Genomic DNA, 16,349 nt, shown 5'->3' with positions numbered 1-16,349 from the left:
GGAGCGCAGCCGGCTCATCACCATTAGGATTATCTAGGTTGTTTGCAGCAGGTTTTCCCAAAGGTCCAGCAAAAAATGATGTCAAACACAACCAAAACAAACAGCAAGTGCATCCAACAAGTTTGTAGAGTTGCAAGCTTGACGTAATCATTGCGTTCTAGGAATATGGGACCACATACTAAACTTTTGATGACTTTAATACACATATAAGTGAATTTGTCCCAATACTTTTGGTCCCCTAGAATGGGGGACTATGTACAAAAAGTGCTGTAATTTCTAAACAGTTCACCCAATATGAGAAAAATACCCTAAAATTAAAGCTGCAGTCTGTACTTTAACTTGAATTATGGTCATTGTATCACTTCAAATCCAAAGTGCTGGAGTACAGAGCCAAAACAACAAAAATGTGTCACTGTCCCAATACTTTTGGAGCTCACTGTACATTCTACAGACTCTACTGGCTATTCTCTACAATACTTTTACTTGGCACCTATCTATTTCATATAGAGGGATTTGCATTAGGGGCATTTATTTGACCTTGGAACAAGTTTAAAACCCAAATGTAATGAAAATGTCATTATGTCACTTAAATACGAAAAAATATGAATCATTGTTCATGTTTAGACAATTATTGTTCATATAACATGAATAAATACAGGCTATTGACACTTTTCTACTATTACGTGGGGGACTTTTATTTAGAAAACTTACCGAAATTCCGTGACCCGGAAGTACTTTTTTAGTGTCGCTGACGAGACGCTGATTGCACCAAGTTGTTGTCTACTACGGGAGCAAATCGGGCAATGAATTACTAGCTAGTAGCTAGAACACCAAAGTAGCTAGATAGGCAACTAATTATCGAATATAAACCAGGGAGGAGATTCAGGAGTCAACACCAAGAAAGAGCTCTCGTTAAACTGGTGAAATAAATGCCTTTACGCTGAAAAATGGGTGGAGATGTGTGTAAATAGAAGCTACTAACTTAGAAGGCTGTCAACGCAATTTTCAAAGCCAGATAGGTTTTTGTTGTTGATATCATCAGCTAATTGGCTAGCAATAACATTAACTAGAAATTTATAAATCGCTTAACCGTGTAATCTCGTGTGTTGATAGCTAGTTAACTATTTAACTAGCTTGCTATTATGACAGTCGAAACATTGGTAACTAGTTGCGCTTGGAAATCGAACGAGCAGGCTCTTCAAGAGGATAGCTTTAGTTAGCCTAAGTTGGCTACGGTCATTTAATTATCCAAAACTAATAGTAAACAACATCTACGCGTTATTGTGAATAGGTATTGATTGCAAACCAGTCGACACTTGGCTAACATCACCTGGACATGAAGAAGTTCTTCGATTCACGCCGGGAACTTGTGAGTTCCGGGCCTGGTTCTGGAGCTGGTGGAGGAGGCACTGGGTCCGGCAGCTGCGGTGGCAGTTTCATTGGACGGGTATTCACCATTGGACGGTATCAAGTGACCGTTGATGAAACTGTTGCTGAAGGTGAGGTAACGTTAGAGTATTTGATCTGCTATTTCATTAATTACATCCAGGCAAACTAATGTATCACTAAATTGCCCTAACTATCGCTAGTGACAATAATGCTCTTGCTTTGGGTTGGAAACAAGCTTACCCTGACATGACCTCCATCCTATGGTCAGGCATACTGTTAAATTATGATAACTGAATTCTTGATAACCCCAAGAATATATCTACGACAATTTATTTCACCATTTGCAAACAAAAACAGCTAGGCTAGCTAGATACCATAGGATGGAGGCCATTTCAGGGTAAGCTTGTTTCCAACCCAAAGCATTTGGGGCATTGGGAGGGCATGGTCTACAACTGTATCAGCTGTGAGCTCCTCAGACAGCTGTACTGTCACTGCTGGTGTCAGGATTCATTTGGAATGTGATGTCCAGACTGATACGAATAATGGAAATCTAAAAACTGGTCAGCCTGCATCCTGAAAGAGATGGGATCGCGGGTGCGGGTGTGAGGAACATGGAATTGGAATCTCACCTCGTCATGAATTACGAATATTATAGGCTAACTTTTCTAACCCCCGTTGCTCAAGGCTAGGAGGAATAAGGTTTTCATTTTAAGGCTGATCAGACATATTACATTTAAAGTCCCAGCTCTCGATGACAAATGGAGAGGGAACCAAACATATGAATTTCTGATGAGGGTATAAATGTAATTTGCTACATGGGGGAAGTCAACAGGGAGTGGGGAGGCCTATCACTTAATGTTAGCACCTGCTCCACACCATACATTATCTTTCAGATTAGATTGGGAGTGTTCTGGTGGCTAGCTGCTTGTTTCTGGTCACTGACTGATATGGGTGTGTGCATTTGTCAGTGTTGGTTGGAACATTGAGGGGATTCGATTAGTGCCCCGGGTGAACCAGGTTAGCGTTGATTGCATTCGTTTTGGAATCGGGCTTCCTCCCGGGAGTGAGCCAGGTGCCCCGTTTTGGCTGACAGCGAAGTCCTCGCAAAACAAAAATGGCACAGGTTAAGCACGTGGAGTAATGACTAGGATTCTGTGTTTTCACATGCAAATGTGATTGCTTTTGATAAAAATACCTCGTTTGCCTTCCCAATCAAACATATACAGTATACTCCCCTATATTTGAAGGTGTCATAAGTATTTGGACAAATTCACTTATAGTATATTACATTTATTTCAAAGTTAAGTATTTGGTCCCATATTCCTAGCACGGAATGACTACCTCAAGCTTGTGACTCTACGAACTTGTTGGATGCATTTGCAGTTTGTTTAGGTTATTCCGGATTATGTTGTCCCAAATATAAAAATGAATGATAAATAATGTATTGTCATTTTGGAATCACTTTAATTAAGTTAGAATATGTTTCTGAACACTTCTACATTCATGTGGATGATACCATAATTATGGATAATCATGAATAAACCGTGAATAATGATGTGTGAGAAAGTTAGAGGAATAAATATAATACCCCCCATCTGTAACTTTCTCACTCATACTTCTTCACGATTCATCATTCAATCATGCACATGAATGTAGAAGTGTTCAGAAAAATATTCTATTCTTATTTGCAATAAAAGTGACTCAAATGACACAATACATTATTTTTACCATTACCATTTATTTCTATTGGGCACAACATAATCCGAAACAACCAAAACACTGTCGCGCTGCTTGCTTAGCGACTACCACTTCCTCCTGATTCGTCCATACCTGGCTGGAACTCGGGACCTCTGCCATGCTAGCATGTGACTGCCCTCCTGAAGCGTCTTACCAGTCCACACCACGCGAAAAGCTAGCCATTCTCGTGCGCAAGTGGGGACACTTCAGGCTGAGGACTACCTTCAACCCCTAAAACTTAGTCAACAGCGACCCCAGCATTGAGCTGAGCACAACTGTAGATCTGAGTCACTTGGCACCACTGTAAAGGACATCACGCTGCTTGCTTAGAGAGTCCTACTTCCTCTTTGCTTCAAATCCCCAAGACGCGTCTCCGAACGATGGGTGACCAAGCCTTCTGCTCCCTTGCCCCCTGACCATCTGAGAGCCGTTCCATCACTCATAACTTTTAAAACGGTCCATAAAACCCACTTCTACATGCTCTATTTCATAGTCCTAGTCTAAAATGTATTTAACACCTAGCGCACTATTGCTATTTTACCTGCTGTGGCGGCAGGTAGCCTAGTGGTTAGAGCGTTGCCAGTAACCAGGAGGTTGCTGGATCGAATCCCCAAGCTGACAAGGTGAAAATCTGTTCTGCCCCTGAGCAAGGCAGGTAACCCACTGTTACCCGGGCGCCGTTGACGTGGATGTCGATTAAGGCAGCCCTCCGCACCTCTCTGAGAGGTTAAATGCGGAAGACGCATTTCAGTTGAATACATTGTTGGACAACTGACTAGGTATCCCCCTTTCCCCTAAATGTATGTTGTTTTTATTCTATCTAATTAGTTTTTCCTCAGTAGAGCTCTTTGTCAGGAAAAGCACCATACAAATTACATTTATTAATTATTATTTATATTGGGCATAACATAATCCAAAACACAACCAAAAAATTCTGTAAATGCATCCAACAATTTTGTAGAGTCACAAGATTGATGTAGTCATTGCGTGCTAGGAATATGGGACCAATACACCAAATACTAAACTTTTGTCAAAATTTAATACACTAAGGGATTTTGTCCAAATACTGATTACACCTTCAAATTGGGGGACTAGATGCATAAAGTGCATTCATTTTTAAAAGGTCAAACAGACGTGTGAAAATACCCTAAAATAAAAGGTGAAATTCTGTACTGTCACCTCCATATACATTTTTTTATCTTAAATATAAAATGCTGGAGTATAGAGACAAATTCAAAGTTTTAGCTTCACTGTCCAAATAAATACGTAGGGGAGTGTATTTTATGAAAAAAGATGTTTCTGAACGATGCATCATGCTGCTTTATTGACACATGACCCAGTGGCGCATATTACTGTTCAATTTGCGAAGGGCACTCCTCCCTCACCGCTTTTGCTCATTCAAGTCACGGGCCATAGCCCAGTGCACCGCGGTTCAGCTTAATCAAACTCTATCACGAACACACCTTACCTTTTTGAGCTTTGTATGTTCTCTTTTGTCACATGACGTTGATGAGCATCTTGCATTGTCTTTGTCATTCCTACAGTTCAACACAAAACACACAGATCCTGCCTCCTCAAAAGCCAACTACTGGTAACTGTATAAGTATCTCTGACATCCCTGGACTCATTGTTTTTACTGGGTCTTTTTTAATACATTTGGTAGATTTGTGAATTTGATGAGTGGACTTACTGTAATATGCCAAATATAGGACTAGCCTAGATCATAATGTTAATGGGGTCTGTTGCACTGTCAAGATGCATGCTAACATCAGCTCTTTTGTAAAACTACTCAGTCTTGCCTAATTTGATGGATTGTCCCTATTGTTTGTCAAGATTACAGCCTCGAGCCTTCTTGGGTGTGACGCTACAAGCTTGGCACACCTGTTTTTGGGGAGTTTCTCCCATTCTTCTCGGCAGATCCTCTCAAGCTCTGACAGGTTGGATGGGGAGCGTTGCTGCACAGCTATATTCAGGTCTCTCGAGATGTTCGATCGGGTTCAATTCCGGGCTCTGGCTGGGCCACTCAAGGACATTCAGTGACTTATCCTGAAGCCACTCCTTGCGTTGTCTTGGCTGTGTGCTAAGGGTCGTTGTCCTGTTGGAAGGTGAACCTTCTCCCCAGTCTGAGGTCATGAGCGCTATGGAGCAGGTTTTCATCAAGGATCTCTCTGTACTTTGCTTTGTTCATCTTTTCCACGATCCTGTCTAGTCTCCCACAGTATGATGCTGCCACCACCATGCTTCACCGTAGGGATGGTGCAAGGTTTCCTCCAGACGTGACACTTGGCATTCAGGTCAAAGAGTTCCATCTTGGTTTCATCAGACCAGAGAATCTTGTTTCTCATGGTCTAAGTCCTTTAGGTGCCATTTGGCAAACTCCAAGCTCAAATCAAAGTTTATTTGTCACGAGAAGCCTCAGGCCTACCACTGTTGTGTCGTCTGCAAACTTAATGATGGTGTTGGAGTCGTGCCTGGCCATGAAGTCGTGGGTGAACACGGAGTACAGGAGGGCACTGAGCACACACCCCTGTGGAGCTCCACTGTTGAGGAAAAGTGTGGCAGATGTGTTGCTACCTACCCTCACCACCTGGGGGCGGCCCGTTAGGAAGTCCAGGATCCAGTTGCAGAGGGAGGTATTTAGTCCCAGGATCCTTAGCTTAGTGATGAAGTAGGCTGTCATGTGCCTTTTACTGTGGAGTGGCTTCTGCCTGGCCACTCTACCATAAAGGCCTGATTGGTGGAGTGCTGCAGAGATGGTTGTCCTTCTGGAAGGTTCTCCCATCTCCACAGAGGAACTCTAGAGCTCTGTCAGAGTGACCATCGGGTTCTTGATCACCTCCCTGACCAAGGCCCTTCTCCCCTGATTGCTCAGTTTGGCCGGGCAGCCAGCACTAGGAAGAGTTTTGGTGGTTCCAAACTTCTTCCATTTAGGAATGATGGAGTCCACTGTGTTCTTGGGGACCTTCAATGCTGCAGACATTTTTTGGTGCCCTTCCCCAGATCTGTGCCTCGACATAATCCTGTTTCAGAGCTCTATGGACAATTCCTTTGATCTCATGGCTTGGTTTTTGCTCTGACATGAACTATCAAATGTGAGACCTTATATAGACAAGTGTGTGCCTTTCCAAATCATGTCCAATCAATTGAATTTACCACAGGTGGTCTCCAATCACATTGTAGAAATATTTCAAGGATGATCAATGGAAATGGAATTTCGAGTCTCATAGCAAAGGGTTTCAATACTTATGTAAATAAGCTATTTCTGTTTTTTGTAATACATTTGCTAACATTTCTAAAAACCTATTTTCGCTTTAACATTATTGGGTTTTGTATGTAGATTGATGAGGGGGAAAAAACGATTTAATACATTTTAGAATAAGGCTGTAACTTGAAAAAGTGAAAGGGTCTGAATACTTTCTGAGTGCGCTGTATACATTCCATTCACCACTGGCCTGTATCTTATTGATCGATGCTATTGGCTCAGTGTGCTGCTGTCTACATTGCAGGGTTGAGTAATTAACTGAAATGTTGGTTATTTTTCATTTTTTAAACAACTAATTGACCGAGGTCAGTTCAGTTATTTGAATTCCAATAATTTTTTTCTTCTTCTGTGAGCTCAAATCACACAAAAGAGCACAATTGGTTAGGAGACTGCAAAACGGCAGCCATTCTCTCCGGCACCATTCTTAACAAAGCTCAATGCGCACACTCCAATGCTTTTACTCTTGCTATGTAAAAGAGACAAAGGGATATGGCATCGAGAGGGATAGAGAGCGGTTGCTTCATGGGGTATCTCTACCTGAAAATGATGATCTAAATGATTGAAAGTTGATATTCAGCAGTCATAAAAGTATGTTTTATTTACTTTGAAGAACTAATAGTGATTTTGTCCGACAGCATAGGCAGCTCTATAGAGATGAGTTGACTTGGAATGAAATAATAAAGTAATCAAATGAAACAAATGTAATGTACATAACTGAAATATTGTATTAACCATAATTTATTCACATTACTTTAACAGGTGATCAGCAGTAATGGGCAGTCACTAGGCCTACCATCATCAGACTGTTATGAATTGTTTTATCCTGTTACAGCATAATAATCTAACCGAACCCACCTCAAAAAGCACTAATAGCTCAGCACTACTACATTGTTTACTCTTCCAGACTATTACGTCATTAGGCTACTTTGCTCTCCACACCATAGCCCCAGAGCTATGCTCTAGACCAGAGGTATCCAACTCTTAGGCCTGGAGCCTGCTGGTTTTCTGTTCTACCTGATAATTAATTGCGCTCGCCTGGTATCTCAGGTCTAAATCGGTCCCTGATTTTAGAGGGGAACAATTAAAAAAATGCACTGGATCTGGCTTCGAGGTCCAGAGTTGAGTTTGAGGGCTCTAGACAGTATTGTCCCGTCAATGGGCTATCTACACCCTCACTGTGTTGTCTAGTCTGCTGAGCCAGATGTTTGTCCCGCAAGCTCGTGTTCTGCTTTAGGGACAATGCTATGCTTATCCACAAACGGTGGTCAAATTGAATGTGCCATTTTGTCAGCTGAGATGGCCTGCTGCTGAATAATGGATGGACAGAGTATGATTTATTCATCACTGGTATAGATGGGCACCATCTGTCGGTCCGCACCACGCCTGGTTAAATGCCTGGATCATAGAGTTAGATTACTTAAAGTATGATAAATAAAAACACACTATTAAATGATCTCTATGGCCTGGATATCCTCACATTTAGTCCTCTGCAGGCTTAGGACTACTCCTCTATGAAAGTGAGTGTGCTGTTCAGAGGGGACAGTGACACATGGGGGTTGTTGGATGGTACAGTCAATTCACAGTGAAACAGCTCATTATAACATTAAATTGATAACTTTCTGTATATTCTCAAACCATGCATGAACAGGCTGCTTTCTGTATGCTGATGTGGTTTGCCGGTCTGGGTTCAGTGGTGGAACCAGCTGAGCTGACTTCCTTAAACCATTAGAAATGCTCTCCATTAGAAATTGCGCATTTTGAGAAATTACAGTTGGAATGTTTTTCGGGGGACCATATTTTCTGGCTGTAGATTTGCTCTCCAGTCAGGTTGTTTGTTCAGATGGTTTTGAGGTATTGCTTGGTCACATTTGCAGGAATTTTAAAAGCAGCTTTACCCCTGTTCACTCAGCAAACCCAAAACCAGAAAGCATTTAGCTGCAACTAGGCATGTTAACCGTTCATTTGACTGGTCATGCTTATCGGTCTATAGGGTCATTTGACTGGTCATGCTTATCGGTCTATAGGATCATTTGACTGGTCATGCTTATCGGTCTATAGGGTCATTTGACTGGTCATGCTTATCGGCCTATAGGGTCATTTGACTGGTCATGCTTATCGGTCTATAGGGTCATTTGACTGGTCATGCTTATCGGTCTATAGGGTCATTTGACTGGTCATGCTTATCGGCCTATAGGGTCATTTGACTGGTCATGCTTATCGGTCTATAGGGTCATTTGACTGGTCATGCTTATTGGTCGATGGGGTCATTTGTGGAATTTAAATTGGGGTGTGTGTGTGTTTCCGTTAGTTTTCATGCGTTCTATTCATCACACATACACAGCATACAGATTGTAGTTTGAGGAGCAGAATAGTCTACCACCTGTCAGACAACTCAAGAGTAGCTCCTCAAAAGCCTGTAGGCTACTGGCGTGAAACCTGCTTTTGTAAGCCCAGCCATTGTGGAACAAATACCAATTCTAAATGCAATCGCTTGTTAAACTTTGTTGGCCACGATTAAAATAAGCTATTTTTATTTCTCAATCTCAACTCGTAATTAAAGCGCACCTCCCATTCGGGTGTATAGGCCATAGCCTGCCTACCGTTGACTACCAGCGAGTCACCCACCACTTTGAGCTTCAAGCAGTATAATTGTTTGAAACCTGAATGCTTTACTTTACTTCAAATAATGAAACATGCCTTGCTTCAAAGTAGCCTTGTGAAAATCTGTCCATAGAAACGTAGAGACAATTATTTTATAAGGACTTCCTTATGCCATTAATCAGCATTTAGCTTCTGTTCTATTGGTTTTCATATCAACTTTCTTTCGTTGTCCAAAAGCCAAAGGCACAATCTTAGTCATATTAGCAACCCATCATAGTTGTTGCTATTAAATTCCCCCTCTTTCTAAATTTCTAACAGAGATTTTAATATTTGTCACAACTGCTCACATTAGGTGAGCTGTTTAGAACAGTGTTTTCCATGAATTGCATTTTGGCAAATGTTTAAAATGTTTTATTAGCAGCTTCTTTACAGGATTTGCATGTTCAATAATAAGCTATAGCCTTCTGAACTTTAAGACGATAGTCTTGCTCTTGGTGCACCTTTGCATTAAGCTCTCAATAAAAAATGTCCGGTCCTTGTATGCATGCGTAGTATCAGAGAGGAAGAAGCAAGGCGAGAGGTTTCACAAAAATCCCAATGTGTTTCTTTGGGCCTAAGCTTCCCTTTTCACGCACTATATTCAAATGTCAGTATGCGTCCTACAAATGGTGGAATAGGCAAAGTATAATAACACAACTGATGGCAGTAGCTAACTAGCTAGAAAACCTCTATAGCTAGCAAGCAATGCTAAAGAGATTGCAAACAGATTAGCATAACTTTAGCAAAAGATAAATAAATAATTGGATTTGTGGGAGTGCTCATGACGTCGTACACTGTATGCACTTTCGGTAGCTTGATTTGCGTCCAGACTGAGGATAAATCCACACACATTGCATCCCTGACCACCTCCTGAAGTGGTAAGCCAGATCTGTACACAATCTGACCACAAACGTTTGTTTGTCTAGACGCGTCTTTTCAATGCAATCTTCGTATTCTGATAGCAGAAGTCGCATGCACACTACCGGTCGGAAGTTTTAGAACACCTACTCATTCAAGGGTTTTTCTGTATTTTTACTATTTTCTACGTTGTAGAATAATAGTGAAGACATCAAAACTGTGAAATAACACATGGAATCATGTAGTAACCAAAAAAGTGTTAAACAAATAAAAGAATAATTGTATATATTTGAGATTCTTCAAATAGCCACCCTTTGCCTTGATGACAGCTTTGCACACTCTTGGCATTATTTCAACCAGCTTCATGAGGTAGTCACCTGGAATGCATTTCAATTAAGAGGTGTGCCTTCTTAACTTTTAACTTGTGCAATTTCTTTCCTTATTAATGCATTTGAGCCAATCAGTTGTGTTGTGACAAGGTAGGGGGGTATACAGAACATAGCCCTATTTGGTAAAATATCAATTCCATATTATGGCAAGAACGGCTCAAATAAACAAATGGAAACGATAGTCCATCATTACTTGAAGACATGAAGGTCAGTCAAAACGGAACATTTCAAGAACTTTGAACGTTTCTTAAAGTGCAGTCGCAAAAACTATCAAGAGCTTTCATGAAACTGGCTCTCATGAGGACTGCCACAGGAATGGAAGACCCAGAGTTACTTCTGCTGCAGAGGATAAGTGCATTAGAGTTACCAGCATCAGAAATTGCAGTCCAAATAAATGCTTCACAGAGTTCAAGTAACCGACACATCTCAACATCAACTGTTCAGAGGAGACTGCGTGGATCAGGCCTTCATGGTCGAATTTCTGCAAAGAAACCACTGCTAAAGGACACCAATAATAAGAGACTTGCTTGGGCCAAGAAATACATTAGACCGGTGGAAATTTGTCCTTTGGTCTGGAGTCCAAATTGGAGATTTTTGATTCCAACCGCTGTGTCTTTGTGAGATGCAGTGTGGGTGAACAGTTGATATCCCCATGTGTATTTCCCACCGTGAAGCATGGAGGAGGGGGTGTTATGGTGTGGGGGTGCTTGCTGTTGACACTGTCTGATTTATTTAGAGGCACACTTAACCAGCATGGCTACCACAGCATTCTGCAGCAACACGCCATCCCTTCTGATTTGTGCTTAGTGGGACTATCATTTGTTTTTCAACAGGACAATGACGCAACACTGCCAGGCTGTGTAAGGGCTATTTTACCAAGAAGGAGAGTGATGGAGTGCTGCATCAGATAACCTGGCCTCCACAATCGCCCGACCTCAACCCAATTGAGTTGGTTTGGGATGAGTTGAACTGCAGAGTGAAGGAAAAGCAGCCAACAAGTGCTCAGCATATGTGGGAACTCCTTTCAAGACTGTTGGAATAGCATTCCAGGTGAAGCTGGTTGAGAGAATGCCAAGAGTGCACAAAGCTTTCATCAAGGCAAAGGTTGGCTATTTGAAGAATATCGAATATAAAATATATTTTAAAAAAATGTTTGCTTACTACATGATTCCATATGGGTTATTTCATAGTTTTGATGTCTTCACTATTATTCTACAATGTAGAAAATAGTACAAATTAAGAAAAACCCTTGAATGACTAGGTGTTCTAAAACTTTTGACCGGTAGTGTAAGTGTCAAATGTAGACACAACCATATATGACTGGCATTGTCATGGAGGAAGCCTGCCTGCTGCTGCACCATCACACACACACAATGCAGCCACAGGGGCATGTTAGGAAAATGCAAGGATCGAATTTAAACTGACTGCCTTTCATTTTTCTATTTACCGATGCGTATCAGCTGGTGCAAGCTGGTTTAATGTTAATGCCTACTGGAGGCAAGACTTTGCCTGTAGAATTGTCTGCTCAATGCAGGATGCAGGGTAATGCATACTCCTCAGTGAGCGTGTTTGTAAACAGTGTAGTAGTTTTTTCATTTATAGTAGGCTACGTGCTGTTACACAAGCTCCATTGCAGTGATGACGACCCTTTGTTTACTGAACTGTATTCAAAAAGTGTTCATTTGTATGTATTTGGTTGAGTGGACAACAACATATTATACTGACTGTCATCAGTGTTGGGGGGGGTATTTTGTAGCTCTTGTTGTTGACCTGTCCAGTGCAGTAAATCAGTGTGCCGGTGCATGTCATTTTAAGAAGGTTGCTAATCCCTCTAAATTCACGCAGGCACCCAAGATTAGACGGTGCGAACTAGCAGGTGCTTGGCAGGGCAAACCCAACATCAGCTGTGGCAGGACCACACACACACACACACACACACACACACACACACACCTGTAGTGTGTACATGTTTGTGTGCTTGCCCTCGCAGTATATTCTGATGATCAATTTGATTCAGGCACTAAACAAGCTTTGCTGGATACACTATTTTGCATACATTTGCATAAATGTGTTTGAACTTGTTCATATGAGAGCCTATTTTTAAAAAACTTCTCAATGCAGTCAATCATAAATAAGCAGCATGGGGTATCTTTCAGCCCATCTTTCTCATTCTGTCTTTAATACTTAATTAGTCACCATAGGACTAAGTATTATGGTGCGGGTATGATGAATAGAAAATACAGAAGGGAGTTGATTTTAGCCTGACCCATGGGTCATACATTTACCAATACCATGTGTACGTATGTAGAATACCATTCTACTGAGTGTATGTACTATTCACACAAAGCCTCATTGGACAGCAGCAGCACCTACTGAACTGAAGGCTGTGGTGGAAAGCCTCAGATGATCAAACACACTGATCACGTGGAGGGCGCTGTCCTTGGCTTAGTGATGCGAGGCGAGCTGGATGACTCAGCCCAGGGCATGGCTCAGCGCAAACGACAACACATGGCATTCTGGCCTGGGAGAGCACGGGGCTGGCTACCCACAGGCCTCTCTGAGCAGCTGCAGCAGCCTCCTCTAGTAGGACTGACTGTTTGTGTCTGTCCGAGTGAGTAATAAAGATGGAGGCCTGTGTCCGAATGCCCATACTTGCGTCCTAAATAGTAGGCTGTTTGAGTATGTGAAAATAGGAAGTGTTATAGTATGTGCATTTTTTAAAAATCTATTGTGGTTTAAATGCCAGGATGTTGTCATTTCGGGCTTTTCATCTAGTAGAATTCGCTGCACACTTTAAAGGAATTTAAAATGTATTGGAAGAGGGGTATGCGTGTTTTGATAGCTAGATCTCTTCGAGTAAACAACTTGCAAGATGGTGACGCTTCTGCAGTGGTCTTCAAATGGAAGTCACTTTTGTTCTCATTAAAATGATCACAACTATTTTAATTTTAACATTACTTCTTTGAAAACAGATCTGCTGCCTGCCATGCCTTTAGTAAAGCTAGCTACATGCTTTAGTAGGACTCGAAGTTGCGTTAACGAGCATCAGCCATAGACTCCCAGTCATTGTGTGATCTGCTAGCATGCTAGTAGATACCCATATAATTAGTCATTGCGCTAATGTTAATTGGTATCCAAAATGGTATCCACAAGTTCATCTGACTCTGGGGAAGTAGATAAAGGGCCTCATTGCCAACATCCAGAAGTATCCTACTGTTTTTGGTGAAGTCCTTTTGTAAAACCCAATGTGGATTTCAGTTTTCTCATCAAAAAGTGTTTCTTGTTTGTAATAAATAAATAAAAATTGATACCGGTACATCTACTGTTGGTGTGTTTTACTTGCAACGTTTCAACATAAAAAAATTAACTCGCACGTCTGAGGTATCTTGTTGCAGGTGCATGGTTAAGCAATAAAGCCAGAGGGGGGTGTGGTCTATGACCAATATACCACGGCTAAGGGACAACGCAACGCGGAGTGCCATATACCACCAACCCCCGAAGTGCCTTATTGGTATTATAAACTGGTTACCAACGTAATTAGAGCAGTAAAAATACATGTTTTGTCATAGCCGTGGTATACGGTCTGGTATACCACGGCTGTCAGCCAATCAGTATTCAGAGATCGAACCACACAGTTTATAAATTGAAACAAAAAAGAAACCCGCACACTGCTCTTGCTAGTATCACTTTTTTATTGAAGCTTACGTGTTGGCCTCTTGGCCTTCGTCAGAGATTTTTGCTCTACTAAACTAAATAAGCCATCTTTTGATATAATAACTGATTATATTTCAATAGCACTTTTCATAATTTCAAAAGCAAACAAACAAGCAATACATCATGAGTAGCAGAGCTATAGTTGGCTAGTTCAACCAATAGAGGCCAAGTCTGAGTGCATGCATCCTCCAAAGATGGAGAGGGACAGTTCCTGGCTTGATCATAGGAAGGTGATTAGGGAGATGGTTGATGAAGATTGAGTCTGGTAACGATCTTGTAGAGGGCTACTCTGGGAACCGCTCTGGATAAGAGCGTCTGCTAAATGACTTAAATGTAATGTAAAAATGTTTGTAGCCACTGGACTTCTCCTTCACAATGTATGGCACCCACTTGGGTGATGCCTCATTAGCTCTGGGCACCAGTAAGCTCACCACACACAGTTCAGAGTAGTAGCCAGTCATCCTCATTATGAGCCCCCTGCTTCAGCACTGCATTCCTCCACTGCGTCTCCCATTCCTCTCAAGCTTCTGGTGACTCTTCAGTTCATACATGCGTGGCCTATGGTACACACAAGATTACTCAAAATACTTAATTCCAAATGCTAGGTACTTGGCTAATGTTAGCCCAAAACAACAAAATGAAAGGTCACTGGGTGGGGCTACAAACGATCTTGTCCACTTCATATGAAGCCATAACTGCTAAATAGTATGTGTACTACACACTATGCTGTTTAACTTAGCAGGCAAGCCAGATTGTGTACATGGCCAGAGACTTTCTGCAGGGTTGAAATGCTTTAGCTGTGCTAGCAGTAGAAATAGACAAGGAAGCAGTTGTCCAATAAAATGCTCTCAAATTTGATTTGGACCTTGCTTGTTTTACAGACTGCAGGTGCTCTGCATTCACATACACAGCCATCTCCCAGTTTGTATTCTGCTCAGAGCATGAAGGCCCCTTTTTTAAAGAATAATCTACAAGATTCATGAGTACAGACAAGACTGTTTGTTGTCTGGTGCAGGGTGAGGAGCCACTGTGAAGTGTCTGTGTTTATGGTGCTTGTGTTTTGATGCAGAAGATTGGACTCAACGCAGGGGATGTCTGCCGTTTTGCGGGCTCCTAACCAATTGTGCTATTTTGTGTGTTTTTTCTGCATTATTTGTAACTTATTTTGTACATGTTTCTGCCGCTGTCTCTTATGACTGAAAAGAGCTTCTGTATATCAGAAATGCGATTACTCACCTCGAACTGCACAAATGTTTTTCTTTAAAGAGTTGGACGCAAATTCAATTACTCCAGACACCCGACCAGGCCCAAATCCCCGTCATTGGCTGAAGAGAAGACTCAGATGCAGGTCCGGGTGCCTTGTGAGAATTCGTCGGCGAGTGGGTAACCCGCCTCTACCATCCGTCCTATTGGCTAATGTGAAATCATTGGAAAATAAACTGGATTAGCTCCGTTCAAGACTATCCTACCAATGAGACATTAACTGTAATGTCTTATGTATCAGGAATCGTAGCTGAACGACGACATGGATAATATACAGTTGGCTGGTTTTTCCGTGCATTGGCAAGACAGAACAGCTGCCTCCGGTAAGACAAGGGGTTGCAGTCTGTCTATTTGCCAATAACAGCTGGTGTGCAAAATCAAATATTAAGGAAGTCTTGAGGTTTTGCTCACCTGAAGTAAAGTATCTCATGATAAGCTGTGGACCACATTTATCTACTAAGAGAGTTCTCATCTACATTATTCGTAGCCGTCTATTTACCACCACAAACCAATGCTGGCACTAAGACCGCGCTCAACGAGCTGCATAAAGCCATAAGCAAACAAGAAAATGCTCATCCAGAGGTGGTGCTCCTAGTGGCCGGGGACTTTAATGCAGGGACACTTGAATCCGTTTTACCTCATTTCTAACAACAAGATGGAAAAAAACTCTACACCACCTGTACTCCACACACAGAGATGCATACAAAGCTCTCCCTCGCCCACCATTTGGCAAATCTGACCATAATTATTTTCTTTTGATTCCTGCTTACAATCAAACACTAAAGCAGGAAGTACCATTGACTCGCTCAATACGGAAGTGATCAGATGGCGCAGATATTAAGCTACAGGACTGTTTTGCCACCACAGACTGGAATATGTTCCAGGACTCATCCGATGGCATTGAGGAGTGTACCACATCAGTCACTGGCTTCATCAATAACTGCATCGATGACGTTGTCCACACAGTGACCGTACGCACAGTTGAAGTCGGAAGTTTACATACACCTTAGCCAAATACATTTAAACTCAGTTTTTCACAATTCCTGACATTTAGTCCTCGTAAAGATTCCCTGTTTTAGGTCAGTTAGGATCACCAC

The 16,349-nt window shown here is 41.8% G+C and overlaps 1 protein-coding gene across 16 annotated transcripts in view; it reads left to right on the top strand.

Moving 5' to 3' along the window:
* Positions 1-756: 756 nt before the first annotated feature.
* The window catches only part of LOC106579842 (AP2-associated protein kinase 1), a 70,968-nt gene continuing 55,375 nt past the window's right edge, over positions 757-16,349 (top strand). For all 16 annotated transcript variants that reach the window (XM_045703113.1, XM_014160119.2, XM_014160117.2 and 13 more), the window contains exon 1: positions 757-1,499. In XM_045703113.1, coding sequence (XP_045559069.1) covers positions 1,337-1,499 — 163 coding nt within the window. In that variant the 5' untranslated portion in view covers positions 757-1,336. The remainder of the gene's footprint in view (positions 1,500-16,349) is intronic.

This window comes from Salmo salar, chromosome ssa20, assembly GCF_905237065.1.
Source record: "Salmo salar chromosome ssa20, Ssal_v3.1, whole genome shotgun sequence".
Lineage (NCBI taxonomy): Eukaryota > Metazoa > Chordata > Actinopteri > Salmoniformes > Salmonidae > Salmo > Salmo salar.
The sequence above is the reverse complement of the archived record's forward strand: the minus strand, read 5'-3'. Positions and strand labels throughout refer to the sequence as shown.